Source organism: Pteropus alecto, unplaced genomic scaffold (assembly GCF_000325575.1).
Source record: "Pteropus alecto unplaced genomic scaffold, ASM32557v1 scaffold24, whole genome shotgun sequence".
NCBI lineage: Eukaryota > Metazoa > Chordata > Mammalia > Chiroptera > Pteropodidae > Pteropus > Pteropus alecto.
In genome coordinates, this window is record NW_006439192.1 from 12,697,125 (window position 1) to 12,720,149 (window position 23,025).

Here is a 23,025-nt window from a genome sequence, read left to right on the forward strand (position 1 = left end):
ATGTTTACAGTACATTTAAAAAATTCTATGGGAAGAAAACAAAAACATATACTCCAATTTGTCTCTTCTTATTTTTAACCTTCTTTAGGTTAATTCTTCCTTTCTCCTCCAAATCATCCAAACCTTCAAAAAATTGTTATTATTTGAAAACGAGGGAATTTTAAAATAAAAGCAGAGTGTAAATTGGGTTGCTGTATTTCAAATAACATTCTAAATTAGGTGTAACCTTTAGAGATACTATAGGTCACTCTGTACCTTGAAAATGATACCTACTATTTCATTTTCACAGAGGCAAGAACTCACGACATAGGTTCAGCATGAAGGGTATCTCAGTTATCTGAACAATTACTGACAGCAAACTAGAACCAAGAATATAGAATCAAGCAATTAGAATACAAAATATTTAAAAAAAAAAAAAAAGGCTGGGTAATTTCCCTCCAACTTTGCAAGCATGCTTCTGATTGTATTAGGTATGAGGCCTGTGTGTTTACTTCTTCCCAGCAGACTAGGCATATTAGCTCAAAAGCCCACCAGAACAAAACTCAAACTTTTACACACTGAATTGTTTTAAACATAGCTTGAATTAGCATTATTTTAACCATTTAGAGCTTGCCTGCTCTGCACACCCTGTGAAAAAGCACCTGCCATCTGCTAGGACTATATGTCTCTAAGCTGCTGCTAGCTCTTTGTAGTTCTCTGACTCAGATGCCCATTTTGTGGCTGAATTCATCAGGACAGTGAAGCATCCTTCGCTAGAAGTTCCCTTGCTCTACATTCCTTCTGAATGGTGGCCCCACACTGTTGCCTCTAGGAGGAGTCATCCTGTGAGGGACTTCCCTTCACAGGCAAGTTATCAATGTGCTGCTCAAATCAAGCTAGTTGTGTGGTTCTGTCACCTTGTAGTCATGTAATTATCCTTTATCTACCCCGAAGTCCAATGATCTGACTACAATTGCTCAACATACTTACATACATACGTCAGTGGAGATAAATCCCATTGGCATGTGAGCTTCTCTGGGAAAGCAATGTGTATGTCCTGGGGAGTCCCAGCACCAGGACAGGAATGGCCCACAGTGGGCAGCAGGACCTGCCTTCTCTCCTGGAGACACATTAGGAAGAGGGTGTGACTCCTCAGGATCACAGCTAACATCAACTACAGCTTGGCGTAAGTTATATATTGTCTTAAGCAGATTAAATGTAATAACAATATGACCAGATTTTTAGAAAGTGATTAGAAAATATTTAAATATAAAAGTTAGATGAAGAGTGGTGTACCCGTATCAATTTAATTTGTAAAATATTCTTTATTTGCAAACACGAGGTACCTACTAGCTGTAATAATTTGATGTATACAGTATCAACAAATTAGTACTCATAACTCTAAGATAAAGGAATTAAGCTACTTTGACCTTAGAATTTAGGAAACTGAGTCACAGGAAGTTCTGTAACAAGGTCTCATGGGCTGTGACAGTAGAAATGAGAACACATGGGGTCTGTCTCCAAGGTGTGAACTTCTAATCACTAATTTGTTCTCTAATCTTTGTTCACACTTCCACATGTCCCTGCCTGATCACAACCCCTGCCTGTACAATGAGGGTGCCAAGATGCTGAATTTTGGTTGCTCATCATCCTCACACGACTTGACTGTTTCCATCTTGCCTGCACAGTAGAATCATTTGTGGATTTTTTTTTTAAATGACATTTCAGTTTCACCCAGAGATGTGTTCATTCAATTAGTCTCAACCTAATTTGGAGATTGTACCAGTTTAAGAGCACAAATCAGCTGAGTTATCTCTTGAGAGCATTTCCCCTTGAGATTTAGGTTCAATATTGCGGTTTGAAGGGTAATATACTTCCAAGCCCTGGGGTAAAGCAAGGGAAGTCTCCTTTGTGAGGTTAGGGGATTTTATCTTATTAGTTTTTTCAGGGCTGCTGTGAAGGAAGCACAGCAGTGGCTTAGTTTGGGAAACAAGCAGGTGCGTAATTCAGGCCTCACCTGAATAAGATGTGAGATGGGGTCATGGGATGAACTCGTTCCCCAACTTAGTTCAGGTCAAAATTATGGAAAAAAATCCAAGGAGCGTTCTTGGCCTGGAAAAACAAAGCTGCCTGTCTCTGGCCCCACAGAGATTCCCAGGGGCAGAGCTAAAGACTATCCAATGGTTTACACTAGATGTCCATGATACTGCCTCTATGACCCGGGGTCATAGCACACTAAGAAACTGGTCAAGTGAGGTGAAGGTCTCTATTGTGTCACCACCAGAGCACAGATGGAAACGGGTGATACTGATGGGAACGAGTGGGGCTAAGCAGTGTGGAAGAAGCTGTTGGAGAAAGGGAAGACTCAGAGAGGCTAAATTTAACATACATGCCAAAGAATGGAGACTCAAATGTGTGTGTTTACAACTGCACAAAGAAAACGAAAACTTCACCAACACAATAGATTTTTAAGGAACAGGGTTTATTGTTTAAATATTTACAATAATCTATAAAAAAGTAATCTATTTTTCTATAAAATTCTGCATTCAGTATTTCCAGATCACTCTATTTTGCATTTATATGCCACATTTTTCTGGTGAATAGTTATTTTCTCAAAATTCTGAATTATTTGCTAAAAGTATGTTAAAGGCTCTCTTAGAGGGTTCTTTCTCCCTAGACTCTTTCCTGATGTGAAATTTGAAGGTTTCTCCACTTCGATTTTAGGACTGCTAGCTTCTCACTGTGAGAACTGTAACGCTGACTATAAAATGAATAAATAAGCACTGAAGACTTTCCTTCTTTCATGACACCTAAGAGTATTTTGTACCATCTGAATCAGCACATGTGCCACAAGTATTCTCAATGAATAAAGGATTTCTCATAATTTTTAATTGAATCACTTCTCGAGAATGAATTATTTGATATTCTTCAAAAGGTTTTATTCTCTTACATCCTGTTTTAATGGTTATTCCTTCACTGAGTTTTCTCATGCACACCATGCCTTGTGCTTGGCTGAATACTTGTTCACAGTGATTACAAACCTAAAGGTTCTCCTAAGTGGAGTTTGCTCATGTTGTTTAGCCATGAATTATAAATGAAAGCATTCCCACACTGATTACAGATCAAGGAGTTATCCTCATGCGATTTCTCTTGTGTACTTAAAGTTCAAAGCTGTTGCTGAAGACTTCTGCATTCCTTATATTTCCAGTGTGAGTTCTATATGTCATCTATGGCCAGACCTCTGACTGAAGGTTTTGCCACATGGATGTCATACGTAACAATTCTCTTCTATATAAACCTGCATATGTCAAATGAGTATGGATGACTGCAGGATCTTCCACACTGATTACAGACAGTGTTTCTTCAATGTGTGAGTCCTCTTGCTGTGTTTAAATGTTAAAGCTATGATTGATGTTTTTTCCACATTCGTTGCATGTATACCTTGTCATCTAAGGTCAGAATATTTACTAAAGGAATTCATGATTTTCTTTCCATTGTGGGTTCCTTCATGTCGTCTAAGGGCAGAACACTGACTGAAGGCTTTTCCACATAGCTGACATCGATACGGTTTTTCTCCAGTGTGAGTTATCTCATGTCGTCTAAGAGCAGAACATTTATTGAAGGCTTTCCCACATAGAAGACATTCATATGGTTGTTCTCCAGTGTGTGTTCTCTCATGCTGTCTGAGGTTAGAGGACTGAGTGAAGGCTTTCCCACATAGATGACATTCATACGGTTTCTCTCCAGTGTGAGTTAGACTGTGTTTTCTAAGGTCGGAGCTTTGAATAAAGGCATTCCCACAGATACGGCATTCATACGGTCTCTCTCCAGTGTGAGTCATCTCATGTCGTCTAAGGGTAGAGCTATTCATAAAGGCTTTCCCACACAGATGGCACTCATATGATTTACCTCTAGTGTAAGTCTGCTTATGTTGTTTAAGGTATGACAGGTCACTAAGGGAATTTTGACACTGTTTGCTGATAAAGGGTTTCTTTTCCATGTGAGTTAACAAATTTTGAGTTATTGTAGAGCTATGAGTGAAATCTCCTCCCAAATCATTATATTCATAGGGATCCTCTGGAATGTGAGATTTCTGTTTTGGGGAAAGAGATGAAAGTCTGTTAACAGTTTGGCCACATTAGTTCATACATTTGTTCTCTACATATGAGTCTTATATTAATCTTTCAGTGATAGTCTCCAATTAAAATTTTTCCAATGTTATCTGTATACACATGGTGTTACTTCCCTCCATATATAAAGGTTTTCTCTTTTGTAGCTTCCCAACTGCAAAGCTTATAGATTAATTTTGAAGAATTCAATATGTTTCAAAGACTAGGCATACGAACAATGTTCATGCAATTAAATATTGCATCTTTTTATTAAGATCTCAAGATATAGTTTTGACCTCAGGCTAATTCCTTCACTTAATTCAAACTACCCAAAACTTTTTGCTCAGAGAAAGAATAAGAGTTTAACATAAATCAGGCTGCTGTGCTCAATTACTAACATCCCATTGCCAGGTATTTAATTTGGATGACCAGGGTCAACACCCATGAAACTTACCATTGGTATGATTATAAATGTGTCCTTCGTGCTGATTTGTTGTGTGGCTATTATTTCTTGTTTTTTAATGGCACTTTCCCTGCCTAAAATAATCGGAAAAAAAAAATTAAACAGCATTAGGGGAATAAAATGCTGAAAAGCACCAAGACCTATCTGTGTATGTCTCAAAAATTAGCATTTTGATGGGGAATACTCTAGGAAGTAGAAACAACATTATAGGGCACTGACAATTAATAAGATTTTCAGGACTGAAATGTGAACAAAGTAAAATGGAGATGAGACAATGGGTAGGTAAAGAGAGGGAAAATCTTCCAAGGGGAGGATTAGGACAAGAGTTATTATGTGAACGTTTAACTTCAGTAAGTATATGAATATCCTTCTCCCTAAAGCCAATAGCAAAGGGACACATGAATTATGATTGACATATGGAAGGAATAATGACATCTAAAGAATTATGCTTCAATGTCCTTCATCTATAATTTAGAAAATATCACTTACTTAACAAAATCTTCACTTGGAATTCTTAAGGATATAGTTGTTCACTGACCAGGCACCTCCTCATATTGAAGCACTCATCCTCACCTGAACTCTGGCTTTGGAGAAATCCAATTCCTTCACTCCACAGTTCTTCTCCTTGCTCCAACTGGAAAATCGCATGATGATACCCTATTCATGGAAAAAAAGGTACATGGATTTTGAGACGTCCTAATATGTGCATTATAATCAAGTCCAGAACAGGCTACTGAGGAAGAATAAGAACACTGATGGTCAGTCCAGGCAACAACACCTTGAACAAAGAAAACACTGAAGATCCTTCACCAGAATGAAAAGAAATCCAGATAATGTGTCTAAAATAGTGAGGACCTCTGGATCCTGATGTCCATGCCCATGTTCAAAGTCAGAATGAGGAATCCTCAGTCTTTTCAAAGATGGAGAAATTAAATGTCGCCACAGTGGGTTGAATATTATTTTCAAACAGATGCCAATAATCATTAGTTCCATAAGAATAATCAAGTTTTGTTAGTTTAACTCTGGTCTCAAGGTTTAGCATAGTGATTAGAACAGAATAATTATTTAGAAAATATTTTATCAATTTACTTATGCATGCAAAAAATATTTACTGAATTTCCAGTTCTGTTCTGAGTATTAGAGACATGAAATTGTCATCAAGATTACATTCTAGTGGGGGTAACAAACTAAGTGTAAATAAATGAAAAGAGCAACTCTCTTTCATGTAGTTATAAGATCTATGAAAGAATCAGGTTAGAGAGTAGAGTGGGTGTGTGTAAGAATCAGGGTAGAAAACAGTGGGTGTATTCCAGATACTTGTTGATTTAATAAATAAATGAAGACCTACATACCCACCAATTATCTATACACATACATAAAAGTGGACAGACTCACCCAGGGAGACCAGATGACTAATAGTTTCCAGCATCACATCTCTGAACAGTTTTCTCTGGGATGTGTCCAGCAGGGCCCACTCTTCCTGAGTGAAGTCTATAGCTACATCTTCAAACATCACTGATTCCTAAAACATCATGAATATTCTGGTTTAGACAGAGAAATTCCTGCCAATGTCCACAGTGGGAGGGTTGAGATGACAACATTGAAAAAAGAAGTGGAGAAGCTGGGTATATAGAAAGATCAAACTGAGTCTCATCAGTTCTCATCAGTTCATTCTCAGAGCTAAGCTGGAATGTGCCTTTCAGATACATCACAGAGATATACACGGTCTGAATTAATAAACTTTTACTCTAAATAAATATTATATGAAATATGGTATAATATAACCTGGAAATTTTCCAACAAACTGGTAATTATCACTTCTAGACACATGAGTATAAAAATTGCCTTTAAAGACTCATAACTAAAACTCTCTTCCTAATTAATGTCAAGTAACTTTCCAGACTTATCATTAAGGCACACAATAACCATGATTTGCCACTTTTAAACCATGACTATGGTTATATCATTGACCTAGATGAATTTCAGATTTCTTGTCTATGAAATGGTTTAATAACGTTTTATTAGTTGAAAGATCAAATGAACTAATATATAAAGTTTATCCTATCTAGGTAAACATGTATTAAATACAAGCCATTAGCTTATTACTCACTAAAGTGTCCAAGACCCTTGAAACAATTTCCAGCATTCATCAAAACTGAAGATCTACTAGTAGGTACTGTCTGTCTTAATGCTACAGGACACAGGTGTTCATAACACTATAAGGTCAGATGGATCAGCAGCACAAGCCAGGGCCCTCTGAAAGGGCTGTACTGATGAAGGACAGTCCTAGCCTGACCATTCCTGTGAGATAAGGCCTCCCACTCTGTTTTTCTCTGGGACCTCAAACACCAGTCATTGCCATCTCTCTTGTAGCTTTATCTTGTCTCCATGGTAACAGCTTAAAAAACAATCTTGATTGGTTTTGGTCTATCTAGTTCTTCAAAAATTTGCACAGGTCTTAAATTTTACTCTACTATATCCCTCTCCTTCATGTGCAAACAAAATTAAGGAAAAAATACTCCCTATTCATTAACTCCAGTTACCAAATATGAAATAAAAGATGAATAACAAAAAGGTAAAATGTGTGATTGGGACAAGAACAACAATTTTAATGATCTCTTTAAGAAGTTTCCAAAAGTACAAATATACTCTATCAAAACTTTAAATTTAAAAATGGAAAAAAATAAATGAATGATTCCTCATGCTTCCTCTAGTTTAAACCTCCTATGCTCCCTTCAACATGTCACAGCCCTCACCCAGGACCTGTAACACTGAATTAACTGCCTTTACCTGATAAAACCATTGCCTCCCTAATGGACTGTAATGTTCTGCTCCTTGCTCATTTCTATTCACCACAACCCTCACACCATTATAGCCAATAACATGATTAATGAATGAATTATTTCCTAGTGAGGTCACAGACTGAATTGGAGAGAAAGAAAACTTATCTCTTCTGTAAATGCACACCTGCTGGAATAAATTAGTATGATGTTAGGAAGAATATTAGCTATTGAGGAGACCTACTATATCCATCTCATAATACTGGAAGTATTTCACTGGAGCTCAGATCCTTGAATACTTCCTGACTGAACTTAGAACATTGATGCCAGTAGGAGAAACCTGCCCAACACTGTCAATAGTGATGTAATTTCAGTAGAAAGAGGCATTCCCTACTCACCAATGGCTGCATTGTCAATAATTCAGTTGCCAGCTGTCTTTCTCTGGGTTTTCTCTCACAGACAGTCCAAACATTAAGCAGGCAAAGCTGGGGATAGAGAAAGAAGTCATGAGACCCCGGTCTCGTGCAAAATTTCCAGACCCTGCTATTATGAATCCCCAATGTACACCTGGCTGAGACTCCCAGTATAATCAACAAACATGCAATATACTCTACGGGAAATGCACAGAGGACTCTCCTCTTTCTCCAGAGTCAAAAGAAAGATTATGACTATAGTTGATAATAAAAAACATAGAAATACAGATATGTGATAAGAACATTGAAAGTATTGAGTTTTGTATGTTAAACAGGCCATGGCATCCAGTTATTTGATTCCTTTCCTGATTCCAAAGCATAGTGATCCCTAACTCATGCCACGTGGAGATTTTGGTTTCTACTTATAGATAAATACTGTGGGAATTTCTCAGATTTCATTATTCTTGCCTTATGCACTAGCACTGGTTCTCCATCATCCATAGAGCCATCTGGACCTTCACAGTTTTTCTGCTCACAAGTCTCCTTGGGCATCAAGAAACCAAGGATCTATTTTATGATGAGAGCTAATTAATTTAACGACTCACTCCATTTGGAGAGGTCATTGGCACCCAGTCTAGTCTCTAAAAATCCCCTGCATCAGAAAGTAGCAGGAGCACATACATGAGTCATAATGTTAATGTCATGTACTGCCTCAATCCTCTAAGTCAAGGATGTCCAGAAAACACAGAATGGCTGGGGTTTAGGAGGAATTCTAGTGATCCATCTCATATTTTCACAAGGTGGTAGCTAAAATTCTTGATATCCTATTTTATATTAATCTTCATTAGGCACAGTATCCCTGAATTTCATTAGACACAAACACACAAGTATGTATTATGAGTGTGCATATATATGTAATACACACAAAGATGTATGTGAGAGACACATAGAGAAAACATTTATAAACTGTAAATTCTCCTCTGAAATACCAATAATAATCAAAAGTATTTCATGGAAAGATGAAAATGTCATAAAAGTTGAATTAACTCATCCATTTGTAACTGAGGTCTAGAAAACAACAAAAATAAATAAATTTGTATCAAATGTGACTCTGTGTTCGGATATTTACATATATTCATCTATTTAATCCTCACAGAAAACCTATTGATTATAGTTTATTTACCAATTTAACAAATGACATAACCAGAAGAGGTTCAAAAAACTAATAATATAAGTCACACAGCTAAAAAAATGATACATCTGTAATTTTAATTTTGCTCTGTCTCCTATGCTCAAATTCCTTAAGAATTACATACTACAACTAGCTTTTACCTGAGCATCACCTCTATAACCAGTTCTTCTCCCATGCCCTCTGCAAAGAACTCCTCAATACTACTGTAATGTCTCAAGACTCCCTTTAAAAAGAAAAAATTATATATATATAGTATCTTGGCAGTCTCACACATTTATGCAACTGCTTCCATTTCTTTTATTGCTATCTCTAAAATGAAAGTGACCAATTTATTGTCTGGATTCCATTTTTGAGCTATAATCTCTGCTTGCAGACTTACACTTAAAATGTAATATTTCTCAGGACAACACCCCCATCCCTCCAAATATAAAAATCACTCTTCTTCTATTCTCCAACTTTAGTTAATGGCTCCATGAGACATCTGAGTATTTTACATCAGGGGTCCCCAACCCCCCAACTGTGGACCAGTACCAGTCCATGGCCTGTTAGGAACTGGGCTGCACAGCAAGAGGTGAGCAGCGGGGGAGCAAGGAAAGCTTGATCTGTATTTGCAGCTGCTCCCCAGTACTAGCTAGTCACCGCCTCAGCTCCACCTGAGATCATCAGGCATTACGTTCTCATAGAAGCACGGGTCCTGGTGTCAAAAAGGTTGGGGACCACTGTGACCTTACTGAACCAACAAACACATTGCTATTACCTCTCTACACTGGGCACTATTATTAACCTTCATTTCCACCTATACAAACTTAATCCCCATATACAAACTTCCCACCCCACATACATTTTACTTCCATTTTAGTTGAAATCTCAATTACAGAGAGATACTTTCACTGAACTCCAATCAAAGTTAGCCTTTTCCTTCCCCTCTGCTTTGACATAAATGAACTCTACTATTCTTTCAGGCTGCTCACCTAATTTGTATATATGTATGTATACATCTATGTATCTATCTCTATCTATCTATCTATTTATCTATCTATCTATCTATCTATCTATCTATCTATCTATCTATCTATCATCTATCTATCTTATACTGATGATCTAAATGCAGGAAAATCAACCTTTGAATGGTAAAATCAGGCAAGTTTCCCTCTGACCACAATACATATGATAAATACAGAGAAATTCTATGTTCACAGTAAGGGAATCTACCCTCAGGCTGCCTGCTCCCTAATGCCTGCAGTCAAACAATTATTTTCTGGTTGTAAACCTTTTTGAAATAAAAGTGTCTATCCTTCCTAGTAAAAATTCTCTCCAGTACTTACAAAACCCAAATAGATGGAAAAGCCAATGAAGTCACTCTTCATTGATGCAGTCACCATACAAAAGATCTCAGAGCTTCTTCTCTCTAGATAAATCACACTCTTGATGGAGATCTATCTTTATAAGCAATTGATAGCCTCATCAATCATATAAATCAAAACATATACTCTGATTAATCTGGATGCCAGTCAATATAAAATTAATCAAGGCAGGCCTTTTTTAACAAAATACTAACTAGGTTATTCATACAGATGTAATGAAGAAAAACAGATAATGTTCTTTCTTTTTCTAAAAACACTTTATTTTTGAGTCATTTTAGGTTCAAAGCAAAATTGGGGGGAAAGTACAGTTCCTAAATACCACCTGTCCACACAAATAAACAGCCTTCCTCACTGTAACATCCACCACCAGAGTGGTACTTTTCTAACAGTTAATGAACCTACATTGACACAGCATTATTACCCGAAGTTCATAGTTTACATTAGTGTTCACTCTTGGTGTTGTACATTCTATGAGTTTTGGAAAATGTATAATGTCAAGTATTGTACAGAATAGACTCACCGCCCTAAAGAACCTCTGTGCTATGCCTATTCATCTCTCCTCTGACTCAAACCCTGACAACCACTGATCTTTTTACTGTCTTCATAGGTTTGATTTTTCCAGAATGTCATATAGTTGGAATCAAACAATATGCAATCTTTTCAGATTGGCTTCTTTTACTTAGTCATATGCATTTAAAGTTCCTCTATGTGTCTTCAAGGCTTGATAGCTCATTTCTTTTTACTGCTGAATAAAATTCTATTGTTTGGATATACCACAATTTATTTACCCATTATATTACTTAAGAACACCTTGGTTGCTTCCAAGTTTTGACAATTATGAGTAAAGCTACTAATAAAACATTCATGTTCAGGTTTTTGTGTGGGCATATATTTTCCAACTCAGCTGGATAAATAGCAAGAAGCACGATTGATGGATCATATGATAAGAATGTTTAATTTTGTAAAAAACTTCTAAACTGTCTTTCAGAGTGGCTGCAACGGTTTGCAATCCTACCAAAAAGGAATGAGGGTTCCTGCTGCTCCTCACCATTATCTGGTGTTCTCAGTATTTTTGATTTTCTAATAGACAAGGAGTGATATCTCATTTTTGTTTTAATTTGCAAATCTCTAATGACATATGTTGAGCATCTTTTCATATGCTTATTTCCGATCTGTGTATCTTCTTTGGTGAGGTGCCTGTTCAGATCTTTTGTCATTTTTCATGGGGTTGTTCATTTTCTTGTTGTTGAGTTTTAAGAGTATTTTATAAATTGTAGATAATAGTCCTTTATCAAATGTGTTTTGCAAATATTTTCTTTCAGCTTCTGGCTTGTATTCTTATTTTCTTAACAGTGTTTTTAACAGAGCAGAAGCTTTTCATTTTAATCAAGCCCAGGTTATCGATTACTTCTTTCATGGACCATATCTTTGGTATTGATCTAAAAAGTTACTACCAAACCCAAAGTCATCTAAATTTTTCTCCTATGTTTTCTTCTAAAAGTTTTATAGTTTTGTGTTTTACAATTAAGTCTACTGTATTTTTTCAGGTAACTTTTGAAAAGGGTGTATGGTCTATGTCTAGATTCTTTTTTTTTTTTTTTTTAATGTGGATTTCCAGTTGTTACCTTCCCCTTTTGAAGACTTTTTTTCTCCACTGTATTGTTTTGCTTCTTTGCAAAATATCAAATATATCCACACAAAGACTGTATTTGTGTGGGTGTATTTCTGGGCTACCCACTGTGTTTCAATAATCTGTTTGTCTCTTATTTCACCAAAAGATTATGCTCTTTAATTCTTCATCCTTCTAAAAGTCTCAAAAGCAACCCTCATCTCTTTTCTGAAAAGTCTCACTATTTTGTGGATGTTGGTTGTTATGGGCAATACTGTAGAAAGCAAAAGCAAGAGATCTGCTCTTTGAGAGAATCTGTAATCTATTTAAATCTTTCAGGCTGTGTGCATCAAGGTGACTCTAAGTAGAAACATTTGTGCTTAAAATATACATACAAAGGACATATTTTCCAGGTATCTCAATTGTGCATATTTTACCACCAAGGAATAAAAACAGAGTTCACTGTAGTTCTCTTCAAGTCAGATTTAGTTAATGATTAAGGACAGTAAAACCCTATGAGTTTCAAAATATTAGGGCTTCATAGAATAAATGGTTTAGCTTCACGATTGATTTTACTGTAAATAAGATATGCTTTAACTGTTTTTGAAAATATTAAACGTTTGAAAGACTAAGAACATATCTTAAGATATATGGAGATAAAGAGATATAAAAGATCAAACTGTTTTTGAAAAAAAATATTGCAATATACCATTAATTTTAAGTACAAGCATCTGATTTTTTTTTAGTAATTGTCATCATCATCATCGTCGCCGTCACCATCATCATTATCATCACGGAGTATGAGTGCCTTAAGGACAAAAGAATGCTAAACTAATTTCTCCTGAAGTTGAATGCCCAGAGGTTAAGGGCCCAGGCTACAGACACAGCCTGCCAGGGCCCCAGCTTCCCCACATGCTGGTGATGCACGAATGGAGAGATGGCCCATACTCCTTCGTAGGATCGTTGAGAGGTAAAAATGGGTTAATGAGTGTAAAGTGCTCACATTTGGAACACTATGAGTCACTGCAATAAATACATCTTCTTGCAAACTTCCTTAATTAAAGTAGGAATTTTGAAATATTTATGCCTCAGATCAGGTAGCCTCCCACACTGGAACCTTGATCCCATGTATCTCCTAAAGAGATGCCTTATAACAGGGGCCTCTCCCTGCAAGAGCCAAACAGTCTGACAATCAAGGGACCAAAATCAACTGCCTTCAATTGAATCAGGAAGTGCAATATGATGTTCAGGGCCCTTGAATGATGTTCAGGCCCTTGGATAATATCAGAACTTGACTGAACCATCATCTATAAATCCTCAAGGAGCCCAGGGTGGCTTCTGTGTGAGAACTGCCATCCTAGGTATACCACAAAGTCTCTCAAGCATTTTCCCAAATAGAGTCCATACATACCCTGTAAGGTATCAGGTACATATCACCATAGTGCAGAATATTCAGCGAGCACCTTCCAAAGCTTACAAACTCTGCAAAGGGAGAAAATTGACACAGTCATCTCCAAAACTGAGGGGAGCCCAAGATTCCTCCTCTGAGCCCTTGCTGTCCTCCTCCATGGCCACAAGGCCAGAAACTGGTTGGATGGCCTGCTCCAATTGTACCCCGAGCTCTTATACCAGTGTTTTCCATTTCAGGGTGCTTGGACTGGGCCCTACACTCTATACCCTGCGAACCCCTGCCTCTACCCTGAGCTTTGAGGTGCCTGCTCTTCTCAGAATAGTAGAATAGCCCTCCCCTTGGCCATTAGTCCATATCTAGAAATTTGAATCTTTCTGTAATGCATAGGAAAGAAAATGCCTTCAGCATCACAAAAACAAGCAGTGTCAAGACAGTTACCAAGCTCTGCTCTCTGCCTGTTGTATACATGTACTATAATGAAGAATTTGAATCTTTTGCCTTCTAGGATGAGTGAAGGGGTCTGAGGAACTGGAAAGTTGTTTAAATATCTGGGTGTGGGGGGTGAAAACTGGATTTTGGGCACTGTTTCCTCTTATTTTCCTCTGTAAGTCACCAAACAGGGAGGACAGAGCTTTCAATCAGATCTGAAAGAGAATCCCCAGATTAATGCAAGGATCTGATAACTAGGGAAAGGCAGCCAATACCCAGGACAGTTCACAATGCTTAAAAGATACTCCATAAATATGGTTTACCAATTTGAGTTATTCAGAAAATATAGGAGAAAGAAGGAAGATCTAGGCAAACTAATAAGGCTTTAACCATGGGATTATGTTGGATTTTGACTTCGAGGCAAATTTAGATTGAAATGAAAAATAATATTTTAACTTTAGAATTTTTCTTCTAATGAAATATAGGGATATCCAGGGAACCCTATGCGTATGAAACAAGACAGCCCTATGAACGGGAAGAATGTACCAGATAGCACTGTGCTCTGTCCATGCTTCCAAGTTGTAGGCATCCAAGAAGGTCATGAGTGGATGAGAACTAGTAAATAAAAAGCAGCTGATCAGGAGCTGATCTTTCTTAGATTATGGAAAACCCCAACAAGGTCCCACAAATTTTTCAAATGTCCTGTGCTAAACAGTCATTATTTTGACCTAGGGAAGAGTTCCTGCTACAGTACAATCCTGACATATGTCTCTCTAAACTACTACCATGGATTCATGCGGTTTACTGAGAACTCAACTCAATGAAAATTACTTGGGGGGGAAAAAGAAAACCAATGCAGTAACTATTATAAAAGATAAAGTATAAAGGAGGTAGAAGTAAAAAGGTAACTGAATATTAATATTCAAGAAATCCTTTGCCCTGGAGGAAAGCATCATTTAAAAATTATCCAATAATTTTAGTAATGGAAGAATTACAATTTATTAGAAACTTTAATTAATAGAACTTCAAAACGGAATTACAAGAATGCAAGTCAAAGATTTACAAGACAAGAGAAGAAAAAGTGATTTGGCAGAGCTCCAAAATTTCCAAAAGTAAAACGAAAATCACGTGAGAAGAGACCATGTTGGGAAATAAAAGAAAGGAAAAGAGACAATGCTAAAAAATCACTTATGTGGATGACATGCTTTAAAATGACCGAAAGAAAAAGGATTAAGTAAAAACTATTGAAAGGATTGGAAAGAAATTGAAAGCTGTGAAAGACAAGCCCACAACTATAAAATCCATGTTACTGGTAAAGACAACAAAGGAAATGATATGACATAAATAATTTTATGATTTAATTCAATAAAGGAGACCAGAACATAATAACCACAGAAGACACAATATGCCAACTTAAAATCTTTTAAATAACCTTGCCATAATTTTTTCAAAATAGACATTATGAAAAATAATACTTGAACATATTATATAAAAGTACCATTGGAACAAAGCTAGAACACCATTCACAGAAAATTTTGTCTTAATTTTTTTTATTAATTTAAAAAGGGTTACAATAATATAAGTACCTACCTCGAGAAGAAATAAAATGGAAAAATTCACTTGAGGAAACTCTTAAGAGCAATTAACTTGAAGAATTAGAAAATAAATTATTCATAAGCCAAAATGGTAGAGTAAAAACTTAAGATGTAGATCAATATGCTCAGTGGAACTTTCTGTGATGGAGAAAACGTTCTATATCTGCATTGTACAATACCACAGCTATCAGGCATATGTGGTTACAAAACATCTGAAATCTGGCTAGCATTACTATGGACATGACATAGTTATTTAGTAATGGAAGAATTACAATTTATTAGAAACTTTAATTAATAGAACTTTAAAACAGAATTACAAGAATGCAAGTCAAAGATTTACAAGACAAGAAAAAGTGATTTGGCAGAGCTCCAAAATTTCCAAAAGTAAAACGAAAATCACGTGAGAAGAGACCATGTTGGGAAATAAAAGAAAGGAAAAGAGACAATGCTAAAAAATCACTTATGTGGATGACATGCTTTAAAATGACCAAAAGGAAAAGGATTAAGTAAAAACTATTGAAAGGATTGGAAAGAAATTGAAAGCTGTGAAAGACAAGCCCACAACTATAAAATCCATGTTACTGGTAAAGACAACAAAGGAAATGATATGACATAAATAATTTTATGATTTAATTCAATAAAGGAGACCAGAACATAATAACCACAGAAGACACAATATGCCAACTTAAAATCTTTTAAATAACCTTGCCATAATTTTTTCAAAATAGACATTATGAAAAATAATACTTGAACATATTATATAAAAGTACCATTGGAACAAAGCTAGAACACCATTCACAGAAAATTTTGTCTTAATTTTTTTTATTAATTTAAAAAGGGTTACAATAATATAAGTACCTACCTCGAGAAGAAATAAAATGGAAAAATTCACTTGAGGAAACTCTTAAGAGCAATTAACTTGAAGAATTAGAAAATAAATTATTCATAAGCCAAAATGGTAGAGTAAAAACTTAAGATGTAGATCAATATGCTCAGTGGAACTTTCTGTGATGGAGAAAACGTTCTATATCTGCATTGTACAATACCACAGCTACCAGGCATATGTGGTTACAAAACATCTGAAATCTGGCTAGCATTACTATGGATATGACATAGTTATTTAATTTTAATCAACTGAAGTTGAATAGCCACATGCGACCAGTAGTTACTGTATTAGATATCACAGATCTAGAATCTTGGGGAGGCAGTTAAAATAATAAAATAGATTCAAGACAAAAATGGGAAAGGAACACAAACAGTCAAAAACAGGACATGAAATTGGTGGAGTAAATGTTGACAGAATAAAATTTAAAGACTGTTAAGATGTTGCTTTGATATAACAAATGTCTAAAAACAGATATGCAGAGAACCAGACACACTGGGATTCTATGGACATAAAGTTCAAAATCCTTGGAGGAAATCTGAACTTAAAAATAAAATGGAAGATGAATGAATACAAAAATTTACAATACACATTTTGATGTGACAAAAATAAACTATATGACTAATAAGGAGAAGGGGAGTGTTGCACAGTAACACTGGCCACATAGTACTTTCAAGAACATGCTAAGACTTTATTAGCTATTCAATAAAAATGAGAAGCCAACCAAACTTTTTGGCTAATAGGAAATTTTTTTTAAAAAAAAATGTTAATTCATAGCACAATGTAGTTATAGTTTTATCACCATCATTCACAATTTAATTATACATTTAAGTGGAATTCCTATGCCTGCAGAGATAAAATCTTCTGGCTTAAGATTTCTGGCTCCCATAGCAAAGTAATTCTACCAGGAGACACCATAAATATGCCATTGTATCTCCGGTCATTTTGTTTATTTCTCAAAAATGTCTGGCAATCCCATTAGGTTTTGCATGTCAATTCCAACTCCCGTGCAAAATAAATAGTATTTCAAACCTTTGGTATGAATGATGGATTTCCAGACTCATTTTTCCTCTTTCATTCATCAGATGGTTTATAATTTATTTCACAAATGAAGTAGGTAATTTTGGAGGTAGGCACTTCTAACCATTAAATTTTAAAGTAGTCTTGCACTCACATCCATTGTTTATGCCATCTCTCCCATAACAGGTGAGGAATTACTTATAATTCCACCTAGGATCTTTATGTTTGGGTCCTATAATTTCCTGCCATATCATGAATTTTGTTATTACTTATAAAATATACACTTTATCTTACAACTCTCTCTCAATATGATCCATCCTCTTAACATTTATCTCCCAATCTGAAATCTGAATTTAAAAAAATAAATAAAACACTTCTGGATTACTTTCGTTTTCAGCTGCTGCTCCCTCATTACCTTTTTAATCCAAGAGTGAGGGTAGAGTCCATTCATCAGCAGTTCTCCCAATCCTACCCATAATCCCACTTCATTTTTGTTTGTTTGTTTGTTTGTTTGGTCCCTGTTAATTCATGGGCATCATTACTATTGATATTAGTTCACAGACAAAACTCCTGAAACACCTCTGGAGGTACTGCCAGGTCCATGCTGATGGGGAAACCTAGGAGAAGAGGTCCTAGGGCTGCTTGATACTCTAGAAAAAAAAGTATGTCTGTTTAAGAAGATTTCTTTGACAAAATGATGTCTTTCAGTGGAGGTGGACTTAAATGATCCTTCTCTCACCAATTCGTCCAGGCTAACAAGTAGTCATGTACAGAAGTAGAGAGACCCAGTTACTACTCATTTTTCAAAACTTCCACACCTTAAAACACTTCAGTGAACATGTTTCTCAGTAAGTGAAATAAGCCAGTCACAAAGACAAATATGTTATGATTCCGCTTATATGAGCAGTCATATTCATAGATATAGAAAGTAGGATGGTGGCTGACAGGGGATGGGGGAAGAGGGAATGGGGAGTTATTGTTTAATGGATATAGTTTCAGTTTTGCAAATGAAAGAGTTCTGGAAATGAATGGTAGTTACAGTTTAGACAACAATGTGAATATACTTAATATACTTACCTGTACATTCTAAAATGGTTAAGATGGCAAATGTTATATGTGTATTTTACAACAACAAACAAAAACAAAAAACAAAAACAAAAACACAGCCTGGAATGCTCTGAGTATTCTGCCAGAGACATAAATTATACCTTAAATTTCTCTATTGTTCCAAAACAAAAGTGAACCTCAAATTAACCATTTGCTCAATGCTTGATTTTTAGTTTGTTTCTCCTGCCTCAAAGTGGTATCAACATGAATGTCTTTGACATACTTAATTAATAATGAGTTTATTACTTTGAGGGACATTCACAGAAGGTGCATTCATTGCTAGTCATGGGCTCATGTGTGTTTCAAAGTGAACAGATATTGCCTGGTTGCTAAACTCCAAATGTAGCACACTTAATGGCTCCATATGCAATGTATGAAGATACTTTTTTTTCATTATCATATGAAGCAGGATTTTTCACTCTGGTTAATGTTAGCAGTCAGAGGAGATTAAGCAAGGCATGTTTATATTATTACATCCTTGTTTAAATGCTTTGCCTTTCTATGCATATAGAAAATTATTTTCTCATATACATTCTATATATCTATATGCCTACATATATCTATAAAGATATATCCATTATTTTGAGCACCTCTGTATGATGCCTATTTTGGAGGAACTTTTATAATATTCCTGCTCTACGCAGTTATCCACCACATCATGGCATTTTTAAGAGTTTCCTACTCGACTATATTTTCTTGCCAGTGGATCACCATGTGTTACTGCATCATTCTTTAAATAAACAATCCTTCTCTCACAGAGGATCTCATGGAATTCTTTATAAAGTCTATTCTAAGTAGAATGGGATCTAACTGGCTCTGAATTGTTATTTTTGAGGGACCATAGTTTACAATTATTAAAAATCTTTCCCATTCTCTCCTTTGTTCATAATTATTATCCCCCTTTTCCTTTGGTGTTTTATTTCCAGCATTCCACACAGAGAATTGTCTAAGTTCTCCAGGATCTGTTCCTGCTGCCTGTTTTCTCCACCTGACAGCCAGAGGAACAGGGATGACACCTTCCAGCAGCCCCAGACAGAAATATAGTAACAGACATGTGCAGATATTGAAGGACCAGGGAAAAGCAGATGGCAGAAAGGCAGCTGGCACTGAGGGCTGCGACAATTCTGGGGGCTTAATGTTCCTTGTAGAGGGGCAGGAAGTGGATCAGCAATCCAGTCTGCATTCCAAGGAGGTCCCTCAATCCTGCCAGATGTCCAGGCTCCAAGACAGGGATGGATGTGGGGGCAGCAGGCAGGCTGTGGACCTGGGCTCTTCTCCTCCCAGCAAGCCTCACCTACAGGCAATCTCTGAGAAGTCCTTGTTATCACCTATGACCCACTTCTGGTGTTTCTATTTCTCTCCTTCTGCTTGTTCTTCACCTTTAGGGAACACATTTCAGGGAGCAGATCTAAGACTCTGAGGGACACGACACCGAGTCCTGCTCTGGGTATCTGGTCATTCACTCACAGAAGTCTGGATTCTATTCCCCATCTCCTTAGGTTTCTTATTATGATTGTTTTCACCATAAAGACCATTATTATTATTGTTGCTAATCATCATGATTGTAACTATTACAATTATGATTTATATCTGTTGTTAGGCAACACTAAATCAATGTTCACTTTCTACTCAGGGTGTCAAACTTACTGAAAGGAACTACAGAGGATTTCCCCAAAATACATATAAACACACAGATGCTTCCAGGTCAGTCCCGGTGCCCTTTCCAGATATGAGTGTCCACAAATTTTCCAAGAGTCCTGAGTGGCCATTCTGACAGGAAAGACTGGACAAGGACATCATGGCCTGCCTGAGCCTCTGGAAAATATTATAAATCACCCTGGGAATGAGCAACCACTCATGCCTGTGTGCAAGGCCCAGAGAGGACGTCCGTGGCCCACCAGGCTCAATGAAAAATTTCCTAAGACTCCTCGGGGCCCAGGAATAGAAGGAACAAGCATGGAAGGATAGAGAGGTGGTCCCTTTCCTCTGGAGCCTGTGAAGTATTTTGTAAGTACTATGCCCCAGAATCAAGGAACTGTTCAAGCCATCTACAGATCTACAAACACAGAGGAGGGCACAGAGGGACCAACCCAGTCTCCCACCAACATCTCCAGGTTCAGAAGCAAGATGCCAGAAGTACATACCTGAAGGTGGTAGGGTGGAACAGAAGTCAGAAAGTGCAGCAAGACAGTCAGGGCCAAGAAAGTGCTGTAGCCTTAATGTTCAGGATAGGTGGAGCTTTTGAGCGCTGGGGGGCAGGGCATGGTCCCTGAGTCAGCCACCTCCCAGGGAGACTAGATTCTCTAGAAGGCACATACACAGAAACATTTAAATAAAGCAATATAAAAGTTGTCTCTGAATGACAGATTATTTTCCAGATGTATTTTTATAGCTTATAATATTTTTGCTCATTTGTATTTCAGCATTTTGGAATAATGAACACATCTAAATAAAAATCCATTTAATATTTTTAAAAGAAAAAAGCTGACAGCTGTTATGACATGAGTGTGGATTACACAGAAAATCAAAATAACAGCTTATTTGCAACAAGGAAAACTTATAGTCAACAAATAATAAGCCACTTTGAAAATCATATAGCAATTAAACAAATCCAAGCAAGAGGAGTTATTTTTTACATTAAATCTGATGTTTTCATATATCACTCAGCCTTCTGATGGAAACTGGTTCAGTGAGAATTCTGCTGTCCTGAAATATATTTGTTTCTAATATATGCTATTAAAAAAATATTAATACTGTCTAATAAAGTTTCTATGATTCATTAAACGTTATGAACTTAAAAAAAAAACTCTTCCCCGCTACTCTTAATCTTTTGAGTACCTCAGATAAGACATTAAGCATTTCATAGATATCATTGCTAGAAATGAAGCTCTACAAAATTTATATTTTTACATCCATTCAATACGTACCAAACAAATTTTTTTCTGCTCCTGAGCTTCTCAGTCTCCCTCCTATTCTGTGGATCTTTAACCCCCAAATAGCTTCATATTCCTTCTCCAAGCTGCCTTTACAAAGTCAGTGCCCCTTCCCCCCTCCTCACTGGAAAGATACTTTTGAATGTACACTTAGTTTAAAAAGTCTGGGCTCTCCCCTATTAAGCTGCCTTGTGACTGTGGGGCACGCAAGGAGGAACATTAGGTGGCCAAAATAGAGGAACCAGCATTGTTCTCACTGGAATGACATGGCCCAGATGGGATAGTGGCAGTTCTCATCCTTGTCCTTAAAAATTATAGATCATGTTTCAAACTACTGAGCAAGAGCCACTTCTCTTTCATGGTTTTAATCACAATGATCTAAAATATTTAACTCCTCTTTTCCAGAACATCTGACAAAATTCCATAATAATCCAGTTCATCCTTGATCATTTTCAGAGACAGGGCAAAGAGAACATGTATTTAATTGGAAACTTTAGCTCACAGCCCACTTAGTTAAAAGATAACATGGGGAGAAAGACGTTGAATATTAGACTAATTGGTTAAAGTAGGTTTTGATTGTCAATGTAAAAAAATCACCAATATCCTTACCAAGAACACATTGAAATAGTGTAAAATTATTTGCTAAGCACTATAGGATGTCATTAACATATAAAAAAAGGTTGGAAAACCATTGAGACCGCATAATCTGAATTGGACACAATACATTTGAAAGGGAATACAGATTGGAAATTAAGAACAAAACTCTAATGAATTTGAGATCTACCCTTCCTTTGCCCCCATTTCTACTGTTGGTCAAAACTCCCTCCTCCTAGTCTGTTCTCTTTCATCTCTCTGCTGATCCTCTTTTTGTCTATTTTCATTTATCTCACTGCTTTTTGCCTAGGTCACTCTCTTTCATTCTTACTGTGTCTTTCCAAACCCACCGGACTCACCCTCTCTCCTCAGTTTTACCCTCCTCCTGTTCCTCCTTCACTCTCCCTAACTCACTCTGTCTCTCTGGTTCTCCCTTGGTCTCCATTTCCTCATCACCCGCCTCGCCCCTGCATTCACAGGACTAGAATAAACATAATCCTGCCCAGGAAGAGCACATTTTTCCAGTGGACACCAGAAATGTAAACACACCTTGACAAGCACAGCCAGTGGGATGGGTCTGGAAACAGAACAAGGAGTGTCATAGTACAGGGGCAGGTGAGTGCCCCAGCACGGGGTTCTGGGGCCACCCTGAGGCGGGGACTGTAAAGGGGAGGCCCGAGGAGCAGCAGAGCTGGGCCCCAAAACTACGCCAGAATGGGGAGGTTGACTCAGGAGAGGGCTGGGGTCTCTAGAACCCCAAGGTAGGAGGAGGGCGGGGCTACTGGCAGCTACCCCCAGGCACCGCAAAACCGCCTCCAGACACTGCGCGGGTGGAAAGAAGAGACGGTGAAAACAAACAAGACAGAAAGGTCGAGGCAGGGTCTGGTCGCGGAGCTATTTTACCTGAAACTGACGCGGATCCAGATCTGGCAGCAAAGCGGTTCTTGACTAGGCGGAGCTCCCCCCGACTGGAGATAGCGAATGCGGGTTCTGTAATGTCCCCAGGATCCTGGACTCCGGGTGTGGAGGACGCGGCGCTGAGAACATCAACGTGCAAGTTTGAACTAAATACTAAAACTCGCTCCAGGAAACTGGACCCTTGACCTGGGAAATCTGCTTCCGGGTCGGCAAGCAACTGAGAACT

General features: G+C 37.2%; 1 protein-coding gene across 5 annotated transcripts; it reads right to left on the bottom strand.

Annotated features, from left to right (window-relative positions):
• Positions 1 to 2,440: 2,440 nt before the first annotated feature.
• On the bottom strand, positions 2,441 to 22,993 carry LOC102892855 (zinc finger protein 705A-like). Of its 5 annotated transcripts, XM_015592911.2 has the most exons (9): positions 22,785 to 22,993; positions 20,499 to 20,657; positions 14,296 to 14,364; positions 13,321 to 13,391; positions 7,730 to 7,816; positions 5,947 to 6,073; positions 5,125 to 5,208; positions 4,543 to 4,625; positions 2,441 to 4,072 (listed from the first exon to the last, which is right to left on the bottom strand). In XM_015592911.2, exons 3-9 carry the CDS (start codon positions 14,336 to 14,338, stop codon positions 3,425 to 3,427), a joined length of 1,143 nt encoding a protein of 380 aa, XP_015448397.1. In that variant the 5' UTR covers positions 14,339 to 14,364; positions 20,499 to 20,657; positions 22,785 to 22,993; the 3' UTR covers positions 2,441 to 3,424. The 5 variants fall into 5 exon arrangements, with proteins under 5 accessions (XP_015448397.1, XP_006916416.1, XP_006916417.1 ...); XM_006916354.3 differs by lacking the exon at positions 14,296 to 14,364; XM_006916355.3 differs by lacking the exons at positions 14,296 to 14,364; positions 20,499 to 20,657.
• Between the last annotated feature and the right edge of the window lie 32 nt (positions 22,994 to 23,025).

What these genes read in the sequence shown, in the direction of transcription:
- LOC102892855 (XM_015592911.2), bottom strand. Translation starts at nt 14,338, where the DNA reads ATGCCTACAACTTGGAAGCATGGACAGAGCACAGTGCTATCTG. An exon ending in TCTCCAAAGCCAGAGTTCAG is followed by an intron (nt 4,626 to 5,124) that starts GTGAGGATGAGT and finishes CGATTATTTTAG; the next exon opens with GCAGGGAAAGTGCCATTAAA. An exon ending in CATTTATAATCATACCAATG is followed by an intron (nt 4,073 to 4,542) that starts GTAAGTTTCATG and finishes TCCCCAAAACAG; the next exon opens with AAATCTCACATTCCAGAGGA.